Source organism: Sorex araneus, chromosome 3 (genome assembly GCF_027595985.1).
Source record: "Sorex araneus isolate mSorAra2 chromosome 3, mSorAra2.pri, whole genome shotgun sequence".
Classification (NCBI taxonomy): Eukaryota; Metazoa; Chordata; class Mammalia; order Eulipotyphla; family Soricidae; genus Sorex; species Sorex araneus.
Window position 1 is genome coordinate 2,876,775 of NC_073304.1, and position 24,858 is coordinate 2,901,632.

The 24,858-nt window shown below is 60.9% G+C and overlaps 1 protein-coding gene across 1 annotated transcript; it reads right to left on the reverse strand.

Annotated features, from left to right (window-relative positions):
• Positions 1-791: 791 nt before the first annotated feature.
• YY1 (YY1 transcription factor) lies at positions 792-24,410 on the reverse strand. The gene is made up of 5 exons (XM_055130221.1): positions 23,582-24,410; positions 12,706-12,868; positions 6,017-6,077; positions 4,643-4,801; positions 792-4,248 (listed from the first exon to the last, which is right to left on the reverse strand). The coding sequence occupies exons 1-5, from the start codon at positions 24,270-24,272 to the stop codon at positions 4,066-4,068; spliced, it is 1,257 nt and encodes a 418-aa protein (XP_054986196.1). The 5' UTR covers positions 24,273-24,410; the 3' UTR covers positions 792-4,065.
• Positions 24,411-24,858: the final 448 nt, after the last annotated feature.

Genomic DNA, 24,858 nt, shown 5'->3' on the forward strand with positions numbered 1-24,858 from the left:
AAAAACACCCACAACTGAGGGCAGAGAAGCCTGGGGACCCCCCACGCCCAGAACAACCCTCGGAGGGGGAGGGCAAGGCTTAATGCTTGAGGGCGCCGTGCAGGAGGGCCAGGGAGAGGGCTGGCAATGCAGGACTGGCAGGTCGAGCATGGCCCCTGCCCCCCTCTCACACACCCCTGCGCACCCCTGCCTTGCACGCGCCTGCCCCCCACCACCCCCAGCTCTTGCACACGCCTGCCCACATCGGTCTCCACCAGGCCCGCCCTAACCCCCCCACCCCCCCCGCACACAGGGTTGTGGCACCCACGGAGAGGGGGTCCGGGAAGCAGAGACTGGAGGGAGGAGGGGGCGTCAAGGGCAGAACCCATCCTGGACACCCAGTTCTGAGGGGGGGGGGCGCGACAGAAGGGGCTGTCTGGCAAAGGAGGCGGGCCGCTGTCCTCAGCGCTCAGGACAGACCAAAACTGTCCAATGCCAGGGTGGTCCAGAGGGCAGCAGGCTGGGGGGGGGGGGGGAGACGCGCCCTGATTGGCTGGCATGACCCACGACATAGCCAGGTGGAGGCGGGGGCAGCCGGGGGTCCCTCGCAGCCCCGGTCCAGCGGAGGGGCCACGGGAGGCGGGACGGCCATGAGCAGCCCTGCTCGGGCGTGCCCAGGGTGGCATGCCAGTACCCAGGAAGCGCCAATGTGCAACGAAGCGGACGCTGACGGCTCACAGTGGCCTGGTCACGGCGACGCCACCCAGGAAAAGCGGTTAAGCAAAGGGACAAACAAGAACCACAAGCATTAAAAAGCTTAACATTATGCATTTATTATATTTTATAGAGCCATGTTACACATGCTTGGTGCTTCAAACCGAGTTATCATTAAATGTTTCTGGATGCAAAGCCAGCTGACGTGGGTGCTTTAAATACTAGAATATTTCTGCATCTATGACCTATGAGCTAAGGAAAAAAAAAACCAAGGATAATTCCAGAAATGATAACGAACATTGGAGAAAAAGATGAACAGGAGACACAATGCCAAGTTCTTGAGCCAGGGCCTACGTGGAAGTTTCGGGGAAACCAAGAGAGAGAGAACTGAGCTATGGAAATGAGCGGCCCTTCCCCATGGCCGGCACCGCAGAGCCTCGCACACGGGCACGGGCACTGGAGAAAGAATGGTTCTTGTTCGGTAGATGCCCTTCCCCCCAAAACGCACCCCTCAAGGCCCCCGAGAGACGCACGGCGGCAGGCCGAGGCTCGGGGCTGAGTGTCTGCGGAAACAGCGGTCTGTGCGACCGTGGGCTTTGGATGTGGGGATAGCACCACTCTTGCTCTGCAGGGCCCCGAGTGTGGCTGCCCCCAGAACCCACCGGGTGGGGGGGCACGCTGAGGGTGTAAAGCACGGGTGGGGTGCACCTACGGGGACTCGGGCCGCGGGGCGCACACAGCGCCCCTTCCTGGAGGCTGGATGTCACAAAAAAACGGGAGGGAAGGAAAAATCGGGACTCGGCGGGCTGCCAATCCCTCAGCCCCGGCTGTTGCCGTGTTGGACGGGGTCCTGGGGACAGGCGGGGCGGGGAGCAGGGCCCCCACCCCCTCAGCGCCACAAGGATCGCTCAGAAGCAGCAAGCATTCCACTGGGCCACTCTGCGGCGCCCGGGCACACCTCGCAGAGCGAGTGACGCTGAGCAGTTCGCACACGGAAACCAAACAGGAAAAAGCGTCGGCTGATGCCCTCGGTCTACGGCCCTGAAGCGTGCGAGTCCTGTCACCCTGGAAAGCGAGGTCACTCTGAGGTGATAGTTCTTCATACAAATATTACGCTTCCCCCCATGCTACCAAAAAGGGGGGGGAGAGAATAAATCCAAAAATAGAAAACAATATCTCGTGAAGTGTAAACTTATCCTCCGGAGGGTTTCTATTACACACGCTAGAGACGTGCAGGTTTCAGCTCAGACGTGAGAAAATGTGTCTATCGGCAAGTCAGAGGCTCCCGGGGCCCTGCCCTGCAGCTACGCCACTCCCACAGTCGGCTGAAGGTTCAAGACACAAGCAAAGCGGGTCTCGGCGCTGCCACAGGACCCTCCAGGCAGGCCCAGCACTCCGGACCCGGGGGAGCGCCACCCACGCTCCCCTACCACCAGGCTGCACTCAGAGAAGGAAGACGAGAACGGCAGAGATGGCCAAAGGCATCCCTGAAGGACCAAGGCACCAGGACTGGGGGTTCCCTCCCTCGGGGTCCCGGGGACAGCACCAGGGCCGGGCTCCAGCCTGCCGGCGCCGCGGGCCTTCGGCTCTGACGTGGCCTGACTCTCCTGACCAACCAAGCCTGGCTCAGCCGGACGCCGGCCAGGGGCTTCTGAACGACACAGTTCCATCCAGCTACTCGGGGGTAACAGATTCTGAACGAATAGAAAAGCGTCTCGAGTTCAATTTTTTTCATTGTAATTCAGAAGGCACTTCAAAGTTCCAGAGAGCCACGGGGCCGCTGTGCTGGTCTCCGATCCTCGGCAGGACCCACGGAGCCCCCGCAGGGACAGGCCGACGTCCGGGGCCTAGAGGTGTCCTGCACAGCGTGGAGAGAGATCCTGGCTATTAGCGAGTGTGCCGGTCACCCTGCAGTCAAGCGTGTGCACAGCACAAGATACACAGGACGTGCGCATCTGCAGTAACGGGCCACTCTCGAGTCTGAGAGCGACTCTAAGGAGAATTCCAAACTCATCACCGAGCACTGGAGAGGTGGCCGAGGGAGGAGAGAGGTAAAGTACTCACTGAGTACGAGTTTCTGATCACGCCGTCACCGACCTGCCCGCAGCAGCTGTTTAGACGCTGACACTAAGTTCCTGGTGCCAGCATGGGGACCCCACCAGAGGGAGGAACCGCGGGGTTCTCGCGGCCGTGCCTCTGCAGCCCGCACCTTACCTGGAGGACGCACACGGGGCTGGGGCCCGAGCCGGCCCCCCCCCCTCCGCCCCGGCCTGGCCGGGGGACTCTGAGGTAGTTCCTTAACTCGGGCTGCCTGTCCTCTGCTCTTTCGGAATCCAGTCCACGGAGGAGTCCTAGAATACCCACGCCTTGCTTGACACGCGCCACTGCGACCGAGTGCGAAGGAAAGAAAACTTGAGTTGCTTTATTTAGCTTCCAATTTCTGGGAGGCTCAAGAATTATAATTATTCTGGACAACAAAAGGAACTAAGACTGTGCTTACAGATCTTTCTCTGCCGTATTCTTTCTGTAGGATTGCTATTTTATTGTTGCCCTTTCTGTTACACGGGGTGTGCACATCAGGTGTTAAAGGTACAATACATTCTACAACTGAGCACCACTTTCTGTAACCGAACAGGCAAAGAAATTACACTCAACACCAGCATCTGGCAGTATTTTTCGGGAAAAAAAAAGTGACTAAAATGGTTTAAATTGATTAACACTATTAAATCACATCTAATATTTGATACTACATGATTCAATACAGCTATACGATACAATTATACAAAATGTGTTAACATCAAAGAATACAACCAAAATTAAGATAGCAAACAAAACCTATATAACTTTTTTTTACAGGAAAATACTTTTGAAGTATGCATGTAACTGCCCATTCTTTTAAAGAAAATCTACTGCAAGCAAAGTTATCAACCTCCAGAAAAATCACACATAGCATTACTAAGCATATCCCCAAAAAGTGTACAATATGCACACTTGGAAAATACAAAATTAAAAAAATTGTAAGCAACAGGTGAGCTTCGTATTTATAAGAATGTGAAAAGAAGTCCCGTTTTTAGCACTGTTGTATAAAGAATTGTCTTTTGATGCGAAGTTCATGAATCGCCCTCCTGGTGGGACCACACTTTACAAAAACGCCGTGTTTTTGAAACGAGATCACAGAGCAAGATAGCGCATCTTAGCAACGTCCTCTTATTAAAGTTTTTTTTTAATTTTTTTTTTTTACTACTTTATCAAAACATGTCCCTTAGGTGTGTAGGATTCATTTTTTAAAATTCTTTCCTAGAAACAATATACAAAGGAGAGGCGTGTCGATCCCGCCATCCCGATGCGGAGGGCAGGTCCTTCTCTGTCTCCTCACTGGTTGTTTTTGGCCTTAGCGTGTGTTAAGATGTGAGATTTCAGGTTAGTGGACTGAGCAAACTTCTTGTTACAGCCGTCGAAGGGGCACACATAGGGCCTGTCTCCGGTATGGATCCGCACGTGCGTGCGCAAATTGAAGTCCAGTGAAAAGCGCTTCCCACAGCCTTCGAATGTGCACTGTCGGGAAGAGCAGAGAGAGGCTGCTCAGTGCCCGGAGCCACCTGCGGCCACCACGGCGCTGCCCCCCTGACCGGGCACCCGCGCAGCACCCGGAGAAGCCGCGAGCGTCCTCCCCAGTGTCCAGGGCCCGGGGCTAGAGGACACGCCCAACAGTGAGGCTTCTGGGTCAGCGCCAACACGAACCAGGGCGGGCGGGCGGGCGCGCCCCTCCCGGGGTCTGGCACATGCTGTCATAGACTCACACATCCCCTGTCACTCAGCAGAACCCAAGGGTGACCGGGACACCCTGGGACGGACGGTGCCCCTGGCGCCTGCTGCCCGTCCCTGCGGGATCCTTCCCTCCTGTGGGGTGGTCGTCACAGACCCGCCCCCGCCCGCTGCGCGGCTCTACCTGAAAGGGCTTCTCTCCAGTGTGAACCAGCTGGTGCCGCTTTAGCTTGGAGCTCTCCACGAAAGCCTTGCCGCACTCCGCACAGACGTGGACGCGCGGGCCGTGGGTGTGCAGGTGCTTCCGCATGGCCGAGTTATCCCTGAACATCTTGGTGCAGCCCTTCGGAGAGAGAGAGAAGCTCAGGGGTCCCCCTGCGGCCGGCCTGCGAGGCTGCTCGGCCCTGCCCCCGCCCCCAGTCCTACCGCTACCACAGCAGAAACGGCCAATGCTCAGGCCACCCCGGACAGCTGCAGAGGCCTGATGGTGAATGCAAACCCTGGCTTTACAGATGAGGAAACTGAGGCTCAGAGACGTCTTTAAAGAGACTTGCCCAAGGTCAGACTACTAGTAGGAGCTGAGCTGGGAGTGGACCCCGAGACCCGGGCTTCCGAGCGGGCCGGCCCTCGCCACCGCCCACTGGCCCCTCCTCTCTCCACGGAAGCCACGCCGTGGCGAGACCGGGGCGGGCAGGAGGCAGGGCACGCCCCCCACCCCTGTAGCTGTTGCCCAGTAATGGAGCGAATGGGGATGAGGACAGCATGAGGGGACAGCAGACGCCGACCTGGACAGCGCACAGGGAAAGGCAGGCCCAGCCACGGTTACTGCCCGTGGCCCTGAGGGGGGTTTCCACGGAGAAAAGGGCCTTTTCAATGGCCACCGGGAAAGGAAGACACAGCGAAGCGGAGAGACAGGCACACGGGCACAACTGTTTTCAAATGTCCAGACCCCGAGCCGAGGCTCACTCCCTCACCGACTCCACCCGCCATCGGGGAACTCCAAACAGTGCTCAATGGACTCAAAAAAAAGTTTTCCCTTTGTCTTTCAGCACTGAATGATAGAGCTTATGCTTTTATGAACTTCATATCCAATTAAGTGAAGAACAGTTGTAACAGCTCAAAAGTACGTCAGGTGATGCTTAAGACTAACCACATTTGAAAACAATTAAGTACCCCTCTGAAACAAGACAATTAACGAGTAAATTAAGAAAACTGTAAAGAGAATCCCCCAGGTTCCTAGTGTGCCACGGCCCGTAAGGTCCATGGCAGACACAATCCACGGCCTTGAGATCGCCTCGTCAAGGACCAAAAGGGAAACCCTGGCCTCATATGCAGGGCACGGGAATAATGAAAACACAGGCGCCCTACGGGAACCCCAGAAACAGGAAACAAGCGGCCTTCGCTGAAAAACAAAACTTACATCACAAAATATAGCCTCTTGAATCTAGAAAATAAAGATTATAGTTCCTGGATCTCAATTATGGAGACGGAAATCAAATGCAGACTTCTCGGGCGCTGAGCCGTCAGGGCAGCCGGTCAGTCCCCTGGCATTACTTACTTTATGAGGGCAAGCTATTGTTCTTGGAGCGTCATCTTCTTTAATTTTTCTTGGCTTCATTCTTACCAAAAAAAAACAAAAACAAAAACAAAAACAGGAGAGAGAGAGAGAGAGAGAGAGAGATTTGTAGGCGTGGGTAGACTCAGCTGGGTCAATCACAGTCTCGGCAATGCCTCGCTCACACACCGGCACGAGCCTCCGGCTGCCGGGGCCAGCAAGGGAGGCGCGGAGTTCCCCGGGGCTGCCTGTGTGGGGGCCCCTGACCGGGCAGCTACGCTGGCTCTGGGACCCGAGCCACTGTCCAAGGACCTGCCCTTTCCTCCTAGCTCTTAAAAAATACAAAAGGGCCAACGGTGCAGAAAATCAGATGACTCCGGGTGGGAGCCAAGCAAGGACCCGGAAGCAGATGCTGCAGAGCTGCCTCGTGCAAAGGGGGTCTGCAAGACCCACAGCCCCTGCCTGCATCAAAAACGGAGGGGGCTTTCCATTCAGTGGCAGAAGTGACAGTTGGTCCTTCTCCAAAGAGTCCTGGGACACACCGCTGTGGGGGGAGGGAGCGGCCAGCACCCCCCACCCTTTCAGGCCGCTCCAGCTCTCAGTCAGTGGTGGGGGCAGGGCGTGAGGCTTTTCCAAACAAGGGGGATGATATTACTGACGGACTGATTGGCTTTTTGGGTCACACCCTGGCTCTGCGCTCAGGAATCACTCCTGGCGGGGCCCATATGGGATGCCAGGCATCGAACCTGGGCTGGCTGCGTGCACGGCAAAGGCCCTCCCCGCTGTCCTGCTCTGTGCCGGGTGGAGGGGACGGGAGTGCGAGCCTGGGCGGGACCCTCTCCACGGAGCTCATTGCAACTTACCTACCTGCCATTTCCACTGAACCAACCTGGGTCTTTTGTCAAAACTCTCCACATACTCCCTACAGACCTGGGTGAGGGCGGCAGTAAAGGGTTCCTAGAAAACTGAGAGCACATCTCCATCTCGCAAGCAGGGGCCTCCGTCCCTGGCTCTGCCACCTGGCCCGCCTGCCCGAGCACTGTCCGCAGGGCCTGGGTCAGCGGCCAGCCCCTTCCCCGCACTCACAGCACAGGCCCTGACCAGATCCCTCGCCCCGAAGTCCTCCACACTAAGCCGTGGTCAGCCCTCACCCTCAGCCCCGCCCTGCAGCCCTGCAGCCTTGCCTGTCCGGGGAGCGCCTCAGCTACAGACTAGTTCCTTTGGGGGGGGGGGGCAAGGAGCAGGGGGAAGAGGGGGAGTCCCCAAGTGCTCAGGGGTACCTAAGGCCTCTCCTGGTGACTCCTGGCCAAGCAGGCTGGCTGCCCGGGATCAGCTGGGTGATGCCGGGTACGGAGCTGGGCGGGCTCAAACAAGGCCTAAGCCCCGTAACATGCTCCGGCCCTAGAATAACGACTTCTTTGCTCTTTTTCATTGCGGCCATGCCCGGTGGTGCTCTGGGCACTAAACGGGGTGCCAGGGATTGAACCTGGGTTGGCCACATGCAAGGCAAGCGCCTTGCACGCTGTGCTATGGTGCCAGCCCTCAGCTGATCTGTGGTACCTCAAATACCATCAGATCCCAAAGCCTGGGTGTGGGTTCACCAAACTGGGCAAGACACAAACCTGGCGCTGCCATCCAGCTGGAGGCTGGGAGGGGCGCGGAAGCACCTGTCAGTCTCGGTACCGCCTGAGCAGGAACTCAGCACGGGCCGGCGAGGGCTGCGCCTCTGTGCCCAGATCGCCACCTCTGAACGCCCGTGGACGGCAAGACCTCACGCAGACCCCCGCCCTCCTCCACCCTGTGGGCGGGCTGTCCAACAGCAGCGACGCCTGCCCCTGCGTGCACGGGGACTCCGGCACCGCCAGGAGGGCGCCCGAGGCCCAGAGAGGTTCCCACAGCGTTTCCGAGGAGCTGAACATCCACCCAAGTCTCGACTCTTTAAACATGCCGCGGGCTGTGTCAGTCTCTTTTCCTTTTTGGGGCCACACCCAGTGGTGCCCAGCGCTCACTCGGCCTGTCAGGGCTGTACGGGGCGCTGGGGATCGAACCTGGGACCGCTGAGTGCAAACAAGCATCTTCCCTGCTGCTTCTGCCAGTTTTCTGCTTTTAACAAAATTGTTTGTGGGCCACACCCAGCTCTGCACTCAGGAATCGCTCCTGACGGTGCTCTGCGGTCCAATGTGGTTTGGCTGCATGCAGGCAATCGCCCTACCCGCTGTACTTCACTCTGACCCCGGGCCCAATTTCTCTTAAATTGACATTTTGTACATAGAGAAATAGTAATTTTAAAACGCATGTTTAAAAATGTATTTGGACCAACACTCTTGGAACCAGAGAAGCAGGAGGCCAAGTGTTACCTCTCAGGCTTCCTGGCAAATCACTCTCACTGCAGAACGGCCAGTGGGGGCGGGAGGGGGTGGGGTCCATGGTGATACCCCACACCACAGAGCGGCCAGTGGGGGCTTTAGATACCTCACACCACAGAATGACCAATGGGCATGTCTGGTGATACCTCACTCCAAAGCAACCAGTGGGGGTCTAGAGACCCCCTCACTGCAGAGAGGCAACGGGAGGCTCCTGGTGACGCCGTCTACAGAGCAAGCAACGGGGAGCCCAGGGGGAAGCCCTCACTACACAGTGGCCAACGGGGCGTCTATGGTGCTAGTCTACACAGCAGCCACGGGGGTTCACAGTGATACCTTCTACATTTCACTGGAATGCAAACACTGCTTAGTGAACACAGGCTAAACGTTTCATAGCACCAATTATACATATCTGCAAAATAAAAACGATGTGAAATTTAAAACCAATTCACAGACTGCCACCATGCGCTAGCAGTGACCCGCGACCCACGACCCCCTCAAACTCGTCCAGGCCGCCCAGACCGGACGTCTGTTGCCCACGAGGCTCTGCAGGGTCCTGGGAGCGAAGAGGACGATGACAAGGGCAGAGGCGTTATGGATGAGACGAAATGGGATGTGTGAGTTGATGCTGACCCCTACAAGCTGCATGACCTTGAGCAAATCACTCCACTCCTCAGCCTCAGTTTCTTTTCCTTGACAAAGGTGGGACACTCCCTGCTTCCGAGCTGCTTCGATTACAGGAGATGCTGCATGTGCAAGTTCTCGGGAAATGACAGCTACATCAACGTGAGGTCAAACGGACCTACGCAGAACTGGGTCCGTCCCTTTAACGGGCCCTTCCCCGCAACACCCTGCGCGGGGACCCGCACGAGCGACTCCCTGTTCATGCCATGGAGAGGAGCACGCCGGGCCCAGGCACAGGGCCTCCTGGCTCAGACTAGGCGCAGCTGCAAAGGCCCCGTGGCAGAGATGCCTGCCGATTTAGCGGCGATGCCTGAGTGAACAGAAGCCTTTTCCCTGCCACGCACCCTCAATTGGCACAGGACAGAAAGCGCTGCCTGACCCGCGCCGAGGGGGACACAGGTGCCATCCTCAGCATGCCTCACCGCCACTTCAGACAAATGAGACAGTGGGCTGCATGGCACCTGGAGGTGGCAGAGCGCAGTGATGGTGTCGGGGCCCTTTAAGGTGCCGTGTGAAAGCCACATGGTGGGCACAAGCATCAACGGAACCGACCTCTATCCTGCTCTTCCCAAACGGACCCAAGGCTTTGGGGCCGGCTGCAGTTCAAGAACAAACACGAAGGTTGTCAGTTCAGGCAGGAAGCAACCTCCCGGCCTCGCACCCATCCCTCTCACTAGACGCTGCAGGAATCCAGCCGCCCAGGCCCCGCCTCCCGGCACGGACACTTCTCCCCAACACGCAGGCCCAGAGCTGCAGGAACCCGGGTGTGCCAGGGCAGCTGGGCACCTGCCTTACTGCCTCCCGCTGTCACAGCCCTGTCTCGAACCACGACACCCACCCACCGAGGGGGAGCTGGGGACCCAACTCACAACACCAGGCCCTACCCCCGGGGCGGGATCCCATTCTACTCTCAGCCAAGGAGCCAAAGGAAGTCTTGGCTTTTGTTTTGTGGCCACAGCTGGTGGGGGATCAGGAGCGGACCCCCCCCGCCCCGGCAGTGCCGCGACCACACCTGAAGTCTGAACACCGGTACTGTAAAAATGAAACAAAGCTGGAGCAATAGCACAGCTGGTAGGGCGTCTGCCTTGCACGCGGCCAACTCGGGTTCAATTCCCAGCATCCCATATGTTCCCCCAGCACTGCCAGGGGTAATTCGAGTGCAGAGCCACTAGGAGGAACCCCTGTGCCTGGCGGGATGTGAACCAAAAAGCAAAACAAACAAACAAACAAAAATCCAGACACCCGATCAACACTGCTTTCCAGAGGGAAGACCGGGGCGCTGTGTGCTAGAGACACAGCTCCGGCTCTGCAGGCCCGATTCTCGCTGGGTCAGAACTCGGGCTGGAGAGGACAGTGGGCAGGGCGCCAGCCTTGAGCGGGGTCGATTTGGATTAGCTCCCTGGCACCCCATACGGCCCCCAACTTCAGAGCCGAGTGAGCCCTAAACACCACTGAGGAGAAGAGAAAACAAAAACAGTGAAAACCTGGCCCCATCTTAGAGTCATCATTCAAGAAACTTCCCCGGGGCAGACAGGCAGCTGCAGGCGAGAGCGCGGGGCCGTCCAGACACGGCGACTCGCAGGACCCCGGGCTCCTCCAATATGGCCACAAAACAAAGCAAGAAGGAAGGGGGTGGGAGAAACCTTCCCCACAGCGGGACCATCTTGCTCTCTCCCCTTCTCTCCCACTCCGGAGTGAGAGGCTTGGAGCCGGCTCCCCAGCTCTCGGGGGCTCCCTCCCCTTCGTGTCCTGTCTCCGGGAGCACATCCCCAAGGCCCCTGCCCGGAAAGGGTGTGCGCACCAGGGAACATGCTGAGCTGCGCCAACCACACCAAGCACTCTTCACTGGGGCGCGAGCGTCTGCCTCGCACGGGGCCAGCCTGGGTAAGCCCTGAGCACTCTGGGTGTGACCCCAAACAAAACCACCGCCCAGAGTCATTAACCATCTTCCCCAGAAACTGAAACCTGCTCCTGCCGCTGGAAGGGGGTCTCACTGCTGGCCCCCGCCTCTTCTCCTGGGGTGCTTCCGGCTCCTGCACGGGGGCTGGGGCTGGTACTTGGGGCCCAGTCCCAAGGAATGACCCCAACCTGTGTCCAGGGCCCCAGGAGGAATGAGGGCCCTCAGCCCCCGACGGCCTCTCCAACTGTCTCCGCAGCCCTCCTGGAAACCCCCTCAGCAGGCCCCGCTTACCGGCAAAGATCTGCTGGGTGCCCAAGGGCGGCGCCCGAGGAGCTCGGCTCTTCCCAGCACCTACAGGACAAAGCCTCCCCGGCCCGCTCAGCCCCCAGCCCCGCGCACTCCCGCCTCCTTCCCTTTACCTCCCGTCTTCACAGTTCAGCTGCCCTGGGAGGACGCGCTCTCCCCAGGAAACCTCAGGCCAGGCCAGGGGCTACGGCCTGTGCACTGCACCCGGCCCCACCCTGGGTGGCCACCTGCTGACTTGAGGGGCCCCGGAGCTCCGGAGGCGGCCAGAAAAATACCCAAATCCAAACAGAAACACAGAAGCTACTGTCTAGTGCTCAGGAGTGCTAGAGCTCGCCACTGCTCGGTGAAACAGTGCTCTCCTGGGCCCCCAGCACGGCACGGTCCCCCGAGCACCGCTGATTGTGGGGCCAAATATCAAATCATGTCAGGCCCAGCCCTCTCCCTGCAAATGCCCTGTGCAGCCCGGGGGACCCCGGCGTTTCAGAACAAACAGTGGCAGTCGCTGTGTCCTTCCTGGCGGGGTCCCTGCACCCCCCACTCCTGCAGGCAGGCCCCACAAACACCCATCTCCTTGTTCCCAGCAGGAGATACGGTCCAATACCAGCCGGGGCCGGGGGAGCGGGAGCAAAGGCTGAGTTCAATCCCTGGCGCCACAGAACCAAGCACGCACAGCCGCCGCCACCGGCTCCACCCTCTGCTCCACAGCCCGCCGGCCCGCGGGTCTCCGTTAAAGGGGGCGGGGGGAGGAGAGCAGGCTAACATGTGATCCATATAATTATGTTTACAGTGAAACGGGCAATAAAAATGGAAGCACACGCTAATAAAAGGAGAGACTAACGTTTCTGTGAAGTCCTGATCAGGTCAACGGGCACGCTCCCTGTGACGCCACGTCCACTAAAGAGGTGGAGAGCACCTTTATGAAAACACAGGGTCGGAGGTGCCTGGTGGGGGAGCGGAGCCCCCATGGCAGGAGCAAGGCTGCTCCTGAGAGAGACACGGGGGTCTCGCCCCCGGTGCACCAGCTCATTTAAAACCTCCCCTCTTCGCTGGGGTTTCCTGTGTGCTAGGACATGAGCACTGGGAAGAGGATGCTCCCGGGGACCCCGGCCTCGCAGGGCAGGCCAACCTAGCCTGAGTCCCGGGGGTCCGGCCAGGAACCCCTGCGCTCACTCAGGCGCGGGGCAGGTGAGACGAGGCCCGGGAGGGCGGCTGTGACCACCTCCGCGCACACGGGCAGCCGAGCAGCAGCTCCGTCGGACCGTCTGTGAGGCTGAGAGACGCTGTCACTCCCATTATCGGAGAGAGCCAAGAGGAGGCGCTCTCATTCCCACAAGCCCCCCCAGAACACGAATACAAACCACCAGGAGCTCAGGCACGCCCACCACCGCCGCCAGCAAGGCACTCGGGAGGAGTCGAAGAAAAGAGTCGGTGTAACCTACCTGGCAAATTCTGCCAGCTGCTTGGGGTCCGAGAGGTCGATGCCAGGAATGCCCCCCGGAGGAAGCTTCTTTCCTGTCATGTACTCGGAGTAATCGGGAGGCGAGTTCTCGCCAATGATCTGCTCTTCAACCACTGTCTCATGGTCAATGTCCTTTTTTTCATCTGAAATACAGCACAGGACTCTGTCAGCAGGTGAAAGGCGTCACCCGGAGCAAGCAGCACTTTAAGAACAGAAACCTGCCTCCAGGAGCAGCTTCTCGGTGGGGAGGAAAGAGGGAGGGCCGCCCCCTGCACCCCGGCCCTGCTCGGCAGCCAGCACCCTTCCCGAGCTGTTTCTGCACACCAGCCCTGGGGTGCCGGCTCAGGCACCGCTGTCCTGTCCCCCACGGTGCTCAGGTCCCCTGACCCCCACCCTGCAATCCGGGCCCCTGCACAGGGGGCCTCACCACTGTGCTCAGGACAGCGGGCCGTCTCTACTGAGGGGGCCAGGGGGGCTGTCAATTCACAATCTCCCGGATCCTGGAGACCGAGGCCAATTGGTCATTCTGACCGGGGCAGGGGTGGGTGTGTCCGAGCACAGGACCGGCCGGGGTGAGCCTCAGTGTCCCGCACGACCGGAGCCCGACAGGAGTAACTCCGGGTGCAGAGCCAGGAATAAGCCCTGAGCACCATCGGATGTGGCCCCAAGACATAATAATTTGTCTTTTTTTTTTTGTCACACCTGGCGATGCACAGGGGTTACTCCTGGCTCTGCACTCAGAAATTACTCCTGGCGGTGCTCAGGGGACCATATGGGATGCTGGAATTTGAACCCGGGTCAGCCGTGTGCAAGGCAAACGCCCTTCCCGCTGTGCTATCGCTCCAGCCCCAAGACATAATAATTTGGGGTCTGTGTGTGGGGAGGATGGTACCACCCCCAGCGGCACTTGGGGGTTCTCTCCCAGCAGTGCTAGGCCCCGGGGTTCCCACACAAGGCCAACTGCTCTCTCCTCCCTGCCCGTCATAAACTGCCATGCAGGGCTGCGGGCAGCCACACCCAGTGGTGCTCGGGGTCATACGGAACCTGGGTCAGCTGTATGCCAGGCAAGCGCCCTCCCGGCTGGCCTATCTCTCCGGTCCACTGATCACTTTAAAAGGTCTTCTCCCTAAACGATGATGGCATTTTGGAACCAGCCTGCGCCGTTCAGTTCTCTTAGCGAGACAATAGAAGATAAAGTGATGGGGAAAACCCAGCCCATATATTTCTGCCGCTGGCCCAAACCTTTTCACGGAGGCCGACTGCCTCGCTAAGTGCCGTGTCTCGGGGTCAGCTTGGCTCGCCCCGCCGTGCCCCACGTGCCTCCTCTGCCCGGGCCACCCGGCTCCCATCTGCCGCAGCTCCCAAAGGGCTGTGGGTCCCGTTGGCAGCTTCCCTTTCCTCGGCTCCCACTCGGACGAGAGAGCACTAGTTTGGATGCCTAAATCTCCAAATTTTCCCACACTGAGAATGTCTCCCTTCGGCACCTACGAGTTTCACCCAGAGCACCACAGAGACGCTTACACGCGAGTTCTGCCTCTGCTAATAAATCAGACCAGAAAGCAAGTCAAACGTCATGATCGCTAGCGCCACCAGAGTGATTAACAGGCGCTGGGCAGAAGTCACGGAGACGAGAGCAGAAGGCTAAGAGGAAAGACAACACAGGCGCTGGAGAGACCTAGCGGGCAGGGCGCTGGCCTTGCACACGGCTGACCCAGGTTCCACCCCCAGCATCCCATACGGCCCCCTGAACACCGCCAAGACGCCAAGAGTAATTTCTGAGCACAGACCCAGGAGTAACTCCTGAGGAACAATAGGTGTGACCCCTCCCCCAAACCATACCAGAACCAAAAAAAAAAGAATGTAGGTTCATGGTCATTACCAAGTTCAACCATCCCCAGCAACGGAAAGTACATAATACACTTTCAAGTCTCCAACTTGAAATTCCTTCCCTGCCCCGCTGTTTTCGGAAACACCGAGGACCACGGAGCTGCCCTTTTACTGCACATATGTGAGCACTGTTCAGTCACTGCACACATCATCCCCCAGATGACGCGGGCCAACTGCATGGCCGGCGAGGGAGCAAGCCCCGGGACAAAGGTTAAGCAACTTGCCCAGGGTAACTCAGTGGCAAGTAGCAGATATGAACTAATCAGCCCAATTCCTTCATTTCACTGCTTTTCCCAAAGCTGTAATTATTCGAACGTCCACCCTCCCCAAACCCTTCAAAGTAAACACAACAGCCCCCAGCATCCTGTTTCAATTACCATGGCCACTAGCAGCCCAAGTGCTCTAGATACACTCTTCAGGAGGCCGAAGTCACATGACTTAGATGACAGCACACCACGCTAACTGTTCTATTTTCTCACCATTGTCGCTTACACCCGGCCTAATTTAGAAAAGAGCCTTTTCCGTAGGGGTGGGGAAAGGCACAGGTATGCGTGGATACGCGCGTCCGATGAAGGCCTGGAATGTGCCAGCGCGCCCGTGGGCAAGCGGACAGCTGTGAGCGCTCAGAAAAGTAGCTTTTCCTCTGATGTGCAGGAAAGGTACTTTCCTGCCTTTGTTCCTGCCTCAACAATAGCAAGGTTGAGAACCACTGGGGCTGGGAGATGCTGGTGGGGCAGGGCACCGAGGCCCCAGGTCAGCAAGTCTGGCCTGCGCCAGCCCTGCCCCGCACACGCCCCACGCGGCTGAGGGCTCACGCCTGGAGATGCGGTGCTTATTTCCAACACTCACTCAGGGTTAGGCGTGAGGATGACAACACTTAGAATGTGAAACGTGCATGAAATACACATGTACTTGACAGAGGCCAGCAAGACCTCACCTCCTACAAAGGCAGCCGGCAGAGCTGCCAGCTCCCCTCCCCCAGCTTCCCCCTCCAGCACCATGTGCAGTCCCGGAGCACTGCTGGCTGTCCCCCCAAAGCAAAACAGGGCCAACGGACAGCACGCAGTACTTACTCCTTCAGCCACCCACCAACGCGAAAGCTCGTAGCACTAAGCGCACCTGCAACACCTTTTTTTTTTTTTTTTTGGTTTTTTGGGTCACACCCAGCGATGCTCAGGGGTCACTCCTGGCGGTGCTCGGGGGACCACATGGGATGCTGGGGATTGAACTCGGGTCAGCTGCGTGCACGGCAAATGCCCTGCCCACTGAACTACGGCTCCGGCCCTTGCAACACGTTTGTATCCAGCATAAAACGCTGCCCTCCCTCATCAACAGAAATGCCTCCTCCCCACCCCTGCTAACTCCTTTTCTGCTTCTGTGCCACACCCTGACTGCTCGGGGCTTACTCCTGGTGGCTGGGGGGCTCTCGGGCCCCAGGCCAGCACTGCTCTGTTTCTATGGACGTGCCTCCAGGAGGGGACCCGTCAAGAGGTCACACACTATTTGTCCTTGCTCGGCTCCTAGCTCTGTGCAGGTCAAAACGACATTCCTTCTATCCCGCCCTCAGCAGCCCTGAGCCCGGGCACCCTGTGCCATACCCCACCCACCAGGGAACTCTCTGCATGACTAGATATTTCAGCTAGGACAGACCGCATTTCCATTACTGTGGAAACGGCTACAAATATTGGTGTATGAGGATAACATCTGTCTCTACAAATGAAATTTTACCAGGACACAGCGATACTTATTTACGTATGACCCACGAATGCCTTCTTACAACAACGGCACAAGAACCGACAACTGCAGCTACAACAAAAGCCTTAGGACCTACACAAGCCTGAGAAACATCAGGTTCCTTACAGCGCTGGAGAGCTCCTGCAGGGGTGAAGGGGGGCGAATCCCCAGCACAGCCCTCGGGGAGCGGCCCCTGGGCAGCGCCAGTGATGACCTGAACCGCCACCCCCTCCAAAAAGGAAAAGTAGATTAGGGTGGAATCTTTTAAACTTGACCAAGAAACCATTTCCGGCGGCGAGGTCAACCCACACTGGCGCTGGTCAGCAGGTCCTTCAAGATGTGTGTTAAACGCAACAGTATGACGGGAGGGTGCTCGCATCACACGCTGCCAGCCGAGTTTGATCCCCGGCAACCCCTAAGGGTCCCCCTAGCCCTGCCAGGAGTGACCCCGAGCACTGCTGCGTATGCCCAAACACGCTGGGAGAGAAAAGTGCAGGGAGGGTCTGTGCGGGTGTGGGGGGTTGGAGCCACAGCACAGTGGGTCCTGCACACAGCCGACCCGACTGGGTTCAACCCCAGCCCCAGGTGGTTCCCCAAGTCCCGGCAGAGGTGGGCCGGGAGCAGAGCACCATGCAATGTGGCCCCAAGCTAAGTGCATGTGTGATGGGGACGGGGGCCAGTACCCTGCAGGCGGCTGCGCAGCGCAGGGTCCCCAAGCACCACGGGCAGAGCCCAACCCCCACCCGCACACGTGCGGGCAGACCTGGCCGAGCGGGAGGAGAGCCGGGAAACCCAGTGGGAGGCGCGGAGAAGCAACAGCAGAGAAGCAACGCTCCCCCGATCCCAGACGGCCCCCAGCCCTACCGGGTCACTCCTAAGCCAGGAAAGCCCCCAGTCACCACTGGGAACAGCCCCGAACTGGGACCAAAGTCATCTATGTTGGAGAGAAAATACAGGGCAGTCACCACCTTAGGAATCACCGAAATGTAGTTATCGGCCACTGAGAAAAACAGGGCAACGGGCTCAGCAACGAGCACGTGGGCCACCGCAGTGCGGGAGTGCAGGTCCGCGGCCTGTCCCAGCAACTCTGCGCACACAGAAGCTCTCTGGGTTCTCGGGGGCACTGAGACCATCACTCTGGCGACCACAAACAACCCACGGCTGAGGCCGGTGCGTGGGGGCGTCTCCGGGTCACAGGCCTGCCGTGCAGATGCGAGGCCCCGAGACAGCCCCCGGCAGCAGCCCTGCCAGAGGCGCCACAGCGACCCTCCAGCGCCAAAGGAAGGGGCCGACCCACAGCGTCCGAGAAAGCACCCCTCCCAGTACTCAGCCCCTGGCCCCCGCTTCCTGGGGGCCACAGCCAGCGAGCGCAGGGACGGGAGCAAGTGAGGCCAGCGCCTTCCCGTCGAGCGACTGCTCGCACCAGCATCTCCCGCTGAACAGAGTCCAGGGACAATGCTTCCTGTCCGCAGACCTGCCACGCGGGGGGAGGGCTTCGGGGGACCGGAGGTTTTTTCTTTTTTTTTTTTGGGTCACACCCGGCGACGCTCAGGGGACCATATGGGATGCTGGGAGTCGAACCCGGGTCGGCTGAGTGCAAGGCAAACGCTCTATCCGCTGTGCTACCACTCTAGGCCCCCCGGGGCTGAGCTTTCTGACCCCCAGGGGAGACTCCCTGACACACACCCGGGAGAAGCCCCGACTCAGTCCCTGACAACCAGGCCGAGTGAGGTGCCTCCCAGGTGCCACGCGGGGCTGGCAAGCCCTGCAGGCTTCACAGCGGGGCTCGAAGCAACGGCGCCCAGAACCAGGCCGACCAGCCAGCCCCAGACTCTGACTGGGAGAAACGAAGAGTCCAACCAGGGAGCAGAGCGGGGCTCCCGCTCAAACCCGCCCACCAGGGCACACGGCAGCTCCGGCAGGCAGAGGAAGCCCCCGCCAAGGTGAGAGCGGACTCTGACAAGCCCCTGCCAACGGGGCACAGCTTTGAATCACTGCAGCCGAAAGCACTCTCAACGCTCCCCCTACGAGACCCCCCCAGGGCAGAGCACTAGGCGCGCGCACTTCCTGGAGTCTGACATGCACTTCCGTCTGTTAGCAGCCAAAATCCCGCCCGGTCCCGACGGCCTAGAAACTGCAGAGTCACGGAGAGCAGCCAGGAAGGAGATGCCCAGGCTGGGGGCGCACGCCGGGTCCGGGGAGTGACGCAGCCCTACCTGCCCTGCCTGCCCCACCCGCCACACCAGTGATCTCGAGTCCGTCAACATCCTGCAGAAAGAACGAGAAGCCCCAGCTGCCGGCCGGGGCCTGTGGGAAGCCCTTCCCGGCTATGCCAGGCAGCAAGAAGACCCCTGACCGCAGCCCCACGACAGCACACTGGACACCACGCCTTCTCTCCTCCTCTGTGCCCCTCTGGATCCCGGGGGCCCCACCACGAAACCCACACATCAGCCTCACCGTCACTCGGGGGTCCCCACCCGCACTCCAGAACCCAGAAGGGTCCCGCCTGGGGCTGGGGCCACAGCACGGCGAGAGGGCACTTGCCTTGCATGTGGCTGACCCAGGGTCAATCCTGACATCTTACAGGGTCTCTACCAGGAATGTGAGCTAGGAGGAACCCCTCAGCATCACCGGGTGTGACCCAAAAGAGGAGGGGGGGAGGAGGGGGGGGAGGGAGAGAGTGAGGGGGCGGGGGTCCCACCTTAGAGTCCGTTAACAGGAATACAGTTTCCTCTGTCCGGGGCATCAGGAAGCTCCTTTCAGCTGACTCGACTCCGATGTTTTCCCCCCATAACCGAGGTTGTCTATTTTCACCAACTGACATTTCCTACGGGCGAGCTAATTACCCCTTCATTCTGAGTGCCTTTAGGCCTTACCGACTCACCGATGCCGTCACCAAGACACCGGCACGGGAAGAGAGCCAAGTGCTGGCCGTGCCTGCGCCGACAGCTGCTCGCCACCCCATTCGCCGTGAGGTCGAGGAAGGGGCTGGTCACCACCCCAGTACCTGCGTATACCAGCAACCGGCACATTCCTCCGTTCAAACAACCTGAACGTATTTACCCAGCCTTCTGGCTGAAGAGCTGGGGCGGCAGGCCGCTGGGTACAGGTATTACAAGAATCCCAGGGAGCGGGTGCCGAGACTGGACTGACCCTGGACTCTTCTATTTTGTCACTCTTCTGATTTCAGGGGGCTGCGAGCTGGATCCCTGCTGCCGCCCTCGAGCGCAGAGCATGACCCTGGCAGTCCCGCCACGTGAAGCCCAGAGCATCACAGCCACGTGTGGGGGCAACCCCCGGCACGCCACCATGTCACCAGCGGAGGTCAAAGGGAGAGACTGCAGGAGCACGGGCTTGCGTGCGGGAGCCCTGGGTTTAATCTTTGGCCCCTCTGCCCCCGACCCCCCAGTACAGCCAAGAGTGACTCCTGAGGCCGCCGGGGGCGTGTCCCCGAGAGCTCACAAGCTGGAGGCAATCAGCAGCAAGTGAACCGCCGAGGAAGCCCAGGGGCCGGAGCCACGGGACAGCGGGGAGGGCTTGGCTGACAGGCGGCCGGCCTGGAGATGATCCCAGCACCCCACGGCACCCCCAGCCCCCGTGGGAGTGGTCCCTGAGCACAGAGGTGAGGCCCACAAAGAACCATGAGGCCAGTTCAGAGTGTGGGGCCTGCCACAGGGCACGCGCGCCCCCTCAAAGACGGGCCAGGGCAGTGAGCCAGCAGCGGAGGGGGCGTCTGCCGGCCCCCCAAGCACCTCTAGGAGTAATTCCTGAGCGCAGAGCCAGGAGTAACCCCTGAGCACTGAAGGGCGTCACCCAAACAACAAATAAAAAAAATAAATAAAATACAAAGATCCCGAGGCAAGGACTAAGGCAAGCCGTCAAGCTGACACGCGGGTCACTGATCTCTGAGGAAGTCGCTGCCGTAACCCGGTGAAGGCTCCTCCGACCGAGAACCAGGACTTGGGAATGTCTCGGCGTCCTCCCGGGGACGGAAGTCCGGGGGCCTGTGTGGGCAGATGACGGAGTTAACGTGCCTCCAGGTCCTCGCTTGCTTTGCTAATAACTTGGGTTGGACCCTGAATTTTCCAGCCTTAAGCTGAAGCCACAGTGGACTCCCAAAGGAGGACAACCAGCAGACAGGCCTTCGGAAACAGTCACTCGGCACCTGGCGCGCTGACGTGAATTTTAATCCCCTCCCTTCTAAGTCTCAGGCCCCGGTTATGGTAGAGACCAGGAGCCTTTCCCGAGAGGGGCAAGACGGGCCGGGGCCCAGGGGCCCCTGGAGGATGCCCACTCAGTCTCCGGCAGCGAGGCGTGGCCTCCAAGTGACCAGCCACACAGCAGGACAAGACAGGGCAGATCTCGTCAGCGGCTGGCTGGTTCCAGAGGACTCAGTCCTGCAAGACTCCAAACATCTGGCCTAGCCCACGGGAGCAAGAGCACTGAATGAAAGTCACAATTTCTAAGAGCTCACAACGCCAACACTTTTAAACCTTCCAGGCAGTCTCAAAACCTAACTTCTTGGGCCAGAGTGACAGAACAGTCAGGAGGGCATTTGCCTTGCATGAGGCCGACCTGGGTTCGATTCCTGGCGTCCCATATGGTCCTCAAGCACAGCTAGGAGTGATCTCTAAGCATCGCAGGGTGTGACCCAAAAAGAAAAAGAAAAAAGAAAAATACACACACACACAAAAACAACCCCCCAAAATAAATGAACCCCCCCCCCGACATCTGAAACACCCTTACACTGCTGTCAGTTCTTGGGGTGGGGGTGAGGGCGGTGCAAATGTGGCAGGTGACCCGGGCCAGTGCAGTTTCCGAACGATCCTTGTGTGGTTTCCCTTCTCAACCCGACTGAGCCAAGGGCCTTTACTTAAGTGAGAAACTCAAACTAGGATGTCACTCCTATACATGTGACGAGCTGCCTGGGAACAGGGAATAAAGCAAGGTGCCCTAAATCTGGCAACAGTGAAGTGTTCAATTATACGCCAGAAATAGAATAAAACATGGGCCTCGGAGAAGTGAGTTACAAATGTTCAGAGACAGCTGAACTGTGACCGAATCCTGCAACGCAGCCTTAACTTGGCCTTGAATCTCTCACTGCAAAGAACATGCTGGTAGGGGTGCGAGAAGAGGGGAGGCGCGGCCGGCCTGGCTAAGGGGGCACTGCTCCGAGGCATCCTGAGCACTGCCTGGGAGCACCCCCCAAAACACTAAGGCCAGGGACACAGGCCAGTGGGCGGAACCTTGGCAACAAGGCCCGGAGCAGCCCCCCAGTGCTGCCAGGTGTGGCACCAAAAACAAAGAAAACAAAACCCAAACCAGCGCTGCTGTATTATCTAGACCAACATTCCTCAACTGCAGACCATATGGTCTCCTCCGGACCCCCAAAGACCGTCCAAGGGGGCCACATGTGGAAAGCATAAAAGGGGGGGGCCATGAGGCTGAAAGGCCAACCGAGGGGCTGGGGGTGGGAGGTGCTAGGGAAGAAACAGGCCAGAAGGGGGCCAATCAGGAAGAGAGGAAAACACTACATGAACAGTGGAATATTACTCAGTCATAAAAAAGACTGAAGAGCACGCCACATGGGACTGTGATCTCTGAAAACGCGCTGACCAGCTCCACACCCTCCAGCTCATTCTAAGGAGACAGATACTGGGTCTACAAAGGCTCGAGGAAGGAATGATTAGATTCCCTTACAGCGACTCCAGGGCACAGGAGGAAAAAAGAACCACCACACAGTCTAAATGTTTGCTTTATTGCTTTTTATGAGGGCTTCATGTCACTAAACTGTCACTGCTGGGTCCTTCCCATTCTAAGGGCTGTTCTTGGTGAGAAACTGAGTGACGGGCGGTACAGCACAGTCCTTCCAGGACGAGGCCCGAGATTCCTGCCCCTGGTGCCCACGATCAAGCCGGGCACGAAGCTCTCTGCCCACCAGCCTGACACACACACGTGGGAACTTAAGCCTGCTGACGGGCTCTGGCCTCTTCCCCTGCACGCCCAACAGACGTCAGCTCTGAAGGTGACGCGACCCTCAATGCGAACTTAGGACATGCACCGTGAGACGCAAACCTGAACTCAGCTTCCGGAGGGTTAGCACTGCAGACCCCGCCCCGCACGGCCGGGGAGGGCCGGCCTCCGCGGGCGAGGGATGCCTCCAGCCGCCTGCGCCCCGCGGCGGGCCCACTCCCACCCACCCCTCCACCCCGGAACACCCGGCACTGCCCAGCCCTCGGGCACGGCAACCGGGTTAACAATCCGCCAGCCTCGGGCGCAGAGCGTGTCGGACTAAACCAGCCTTCCGAGCTACGCCCACCCGGCCGACCTCACGGCGGGAGCGCGGCCCCACGTGGCCCGTGTGCCCAGGCCCGCACCCCCAGCAGACGCGGGCTCGCGGGGCCCTGGCCGGCCCCGGTCACGGGCGGGCCCCCCAGCATCAGCCGTGCCCACGGCGGGCTGGGCTCGGGCCCGGGGGGCGCGGCGGGCAGCCGAGCTCCGAGCCCGCCCGAGTGGGCTGGGCACGGGCCCGGGGGGCGCCTCCCGCCCGCGCCCCGAGGGCCGGGAGCCGAGCGTCCCGCCGGTAGGTGGCCGGGCAGGTGGCCGCTGCGCCCTCCCGAGCCGCGCGGCCGGCGGGGGCGGGCGGGGGGCGGGGGGCGCCGGCGCGGCGGGCACCAACGCGGGCAGCCCGGGGCCGGCGGCCGCCGCGGCGTGGGCCAAAGGGCCGCCCCGCGCCCCGCCCCGCGCCCCGCCCCGCGGAAGCGGCCTCCCGGGAGCAGTTGCGGGTCCGGGCAGGGGGCGGGGGCGCCGCGCGGCGGCGCAGCGACGCCCCCCAGAGGCGGCCCCGGGGCCGGCGCGCCGCGCGCCCCCCGCCAACGCCCGCCCGCCCGCGCCCGGGCCGCGCCGCGCCGCGCCGGCCGCCGGGAGCGAGGGCGGGCCGGGGGCGGCGGACAACGGGCCGGAGGCGCGTCCGTTGGGCCGAGCGCGCCCCGCCCCGCCCGCCGCGCCGCCCCGCCCGCCGCGCCGCCCCGCCCGCGGAAAGTACGCCATTGCGGCCTAGCGGGCGGCGCCGCGCCCTGGCCGCCATCTTCGGCCCGCCGCCCCCGCCGCGCCGCCATCTTTTGGGGCCGCCATACTGGCCCCGCGGAGAAGATGGCGGCGCCCAGCGCACACATAAAACATGGCTTCCCTTCAAAACAAAAACATCCCGGGGGCCGGCGCGCGCCGCCGCTCACCTGAGGACCACATGGTGACCGAGAACTCGCCCTCCAGGGTCTTGATCTGCACCTGCTTCTGCTCCCACTTCTTGCCGCCCGCGTCCGCGCCGCCGCCCGCCGCCCCGGCCCCGCCGCCGAGGTAGCCCTTCTTGCCGCTCTTCTTGCCGCCGCCCTTCTTGACGCGGCCGCCGCCCGCCGACGACGCGCCGCCGCCGCCGCCGCTCTTGCCGGCCGCCGCCACGGTGACCAGCGTCTGCTCGATGTAGTCGTCGTCGCCGCCGGCCGGCGCGGGCACCGGGATCAGGATCTGGTCCTCGAAGCCGTCCTCGGCGCGCAGCCCGTCCGAGTCGTCGCCGCCCACCACCTCCTCGCGCGTCTGCACCAGGATCACCTCCTGGTGGTGGTGCACCTGGCTCGGGTCGTCGGTGACGAGCGGCTGCAGCGCGATCATGGGCGGGTGGTGGTGGTGGTGGTGGTGGTGGTGGTGGTGGTGGTGGCCCGGGTGCCCGTGGCCGCCCCCGCCGCCGTGGTCGCCGCCGCCGCCGCCGCCGTCCTCGTCGTCGTCGTCGTCCTCCTCCTCCTCGCCCACCACCGTGGTCTCGATGGTCTCCACCGGGATGGTCTCCACCTCGATCTCGTGCAGCTCCACGATCTCGGCCGGCATCTCCGAGCCGTCCGTGGCGATGTAGAGGGTGTCGCCCGAGGCCATGGCTGGGGGCTCCGCCGCCGCGGCCGCAGCGGCCTGGGCTCCGGGCGGGCGAGGAGGCGGCCGGCCGTGGGGAAGGCAGGCGGAGGGAGGAAGGCGGCGGGCGGGCGGGCGGGCGGGGGGAGAGGGGGCGGGCGGCTGGGGGAAGGGGCGGGCGCGGCGGCGGCGGCGGCGGCGGCGGGCTTCCCCGCCTCCTCGCCTCGGTGCGCCCCGCGCTCGCTCGGCCGCGGCTCGCCCCGGCGCCGCGACGGCCCGGGCCGCCCGCTCTGGCCGCGCCTCCTCCCGCCCTTCGGGCCGGCGCTCCGCTTCCCCCTTCCTCCTGCGCCTCCGCCTCCTTCCACACAAATACCAACTCCTCAGCCCGAGCCCAGATCTCGCCGCCGCCGCCGCCGCCACACTCCGCTCCGGCTGCGCCTCGCGAGACTTGCGCGCGGGCGGCGCCCGCCCCCTGCGCTGCCACTGGCCGGCCCGCCGGCGCGCCCCGCCCCCCCGGCCAATCGCGCGGCCCGCGCGCCGCCGCGGCCCCGCCCCCTCGCCCGGGCTCCTCCCGGGTTGGCCCCGCGGGGGCTGGCCCCGCGCGCGCTGGCTG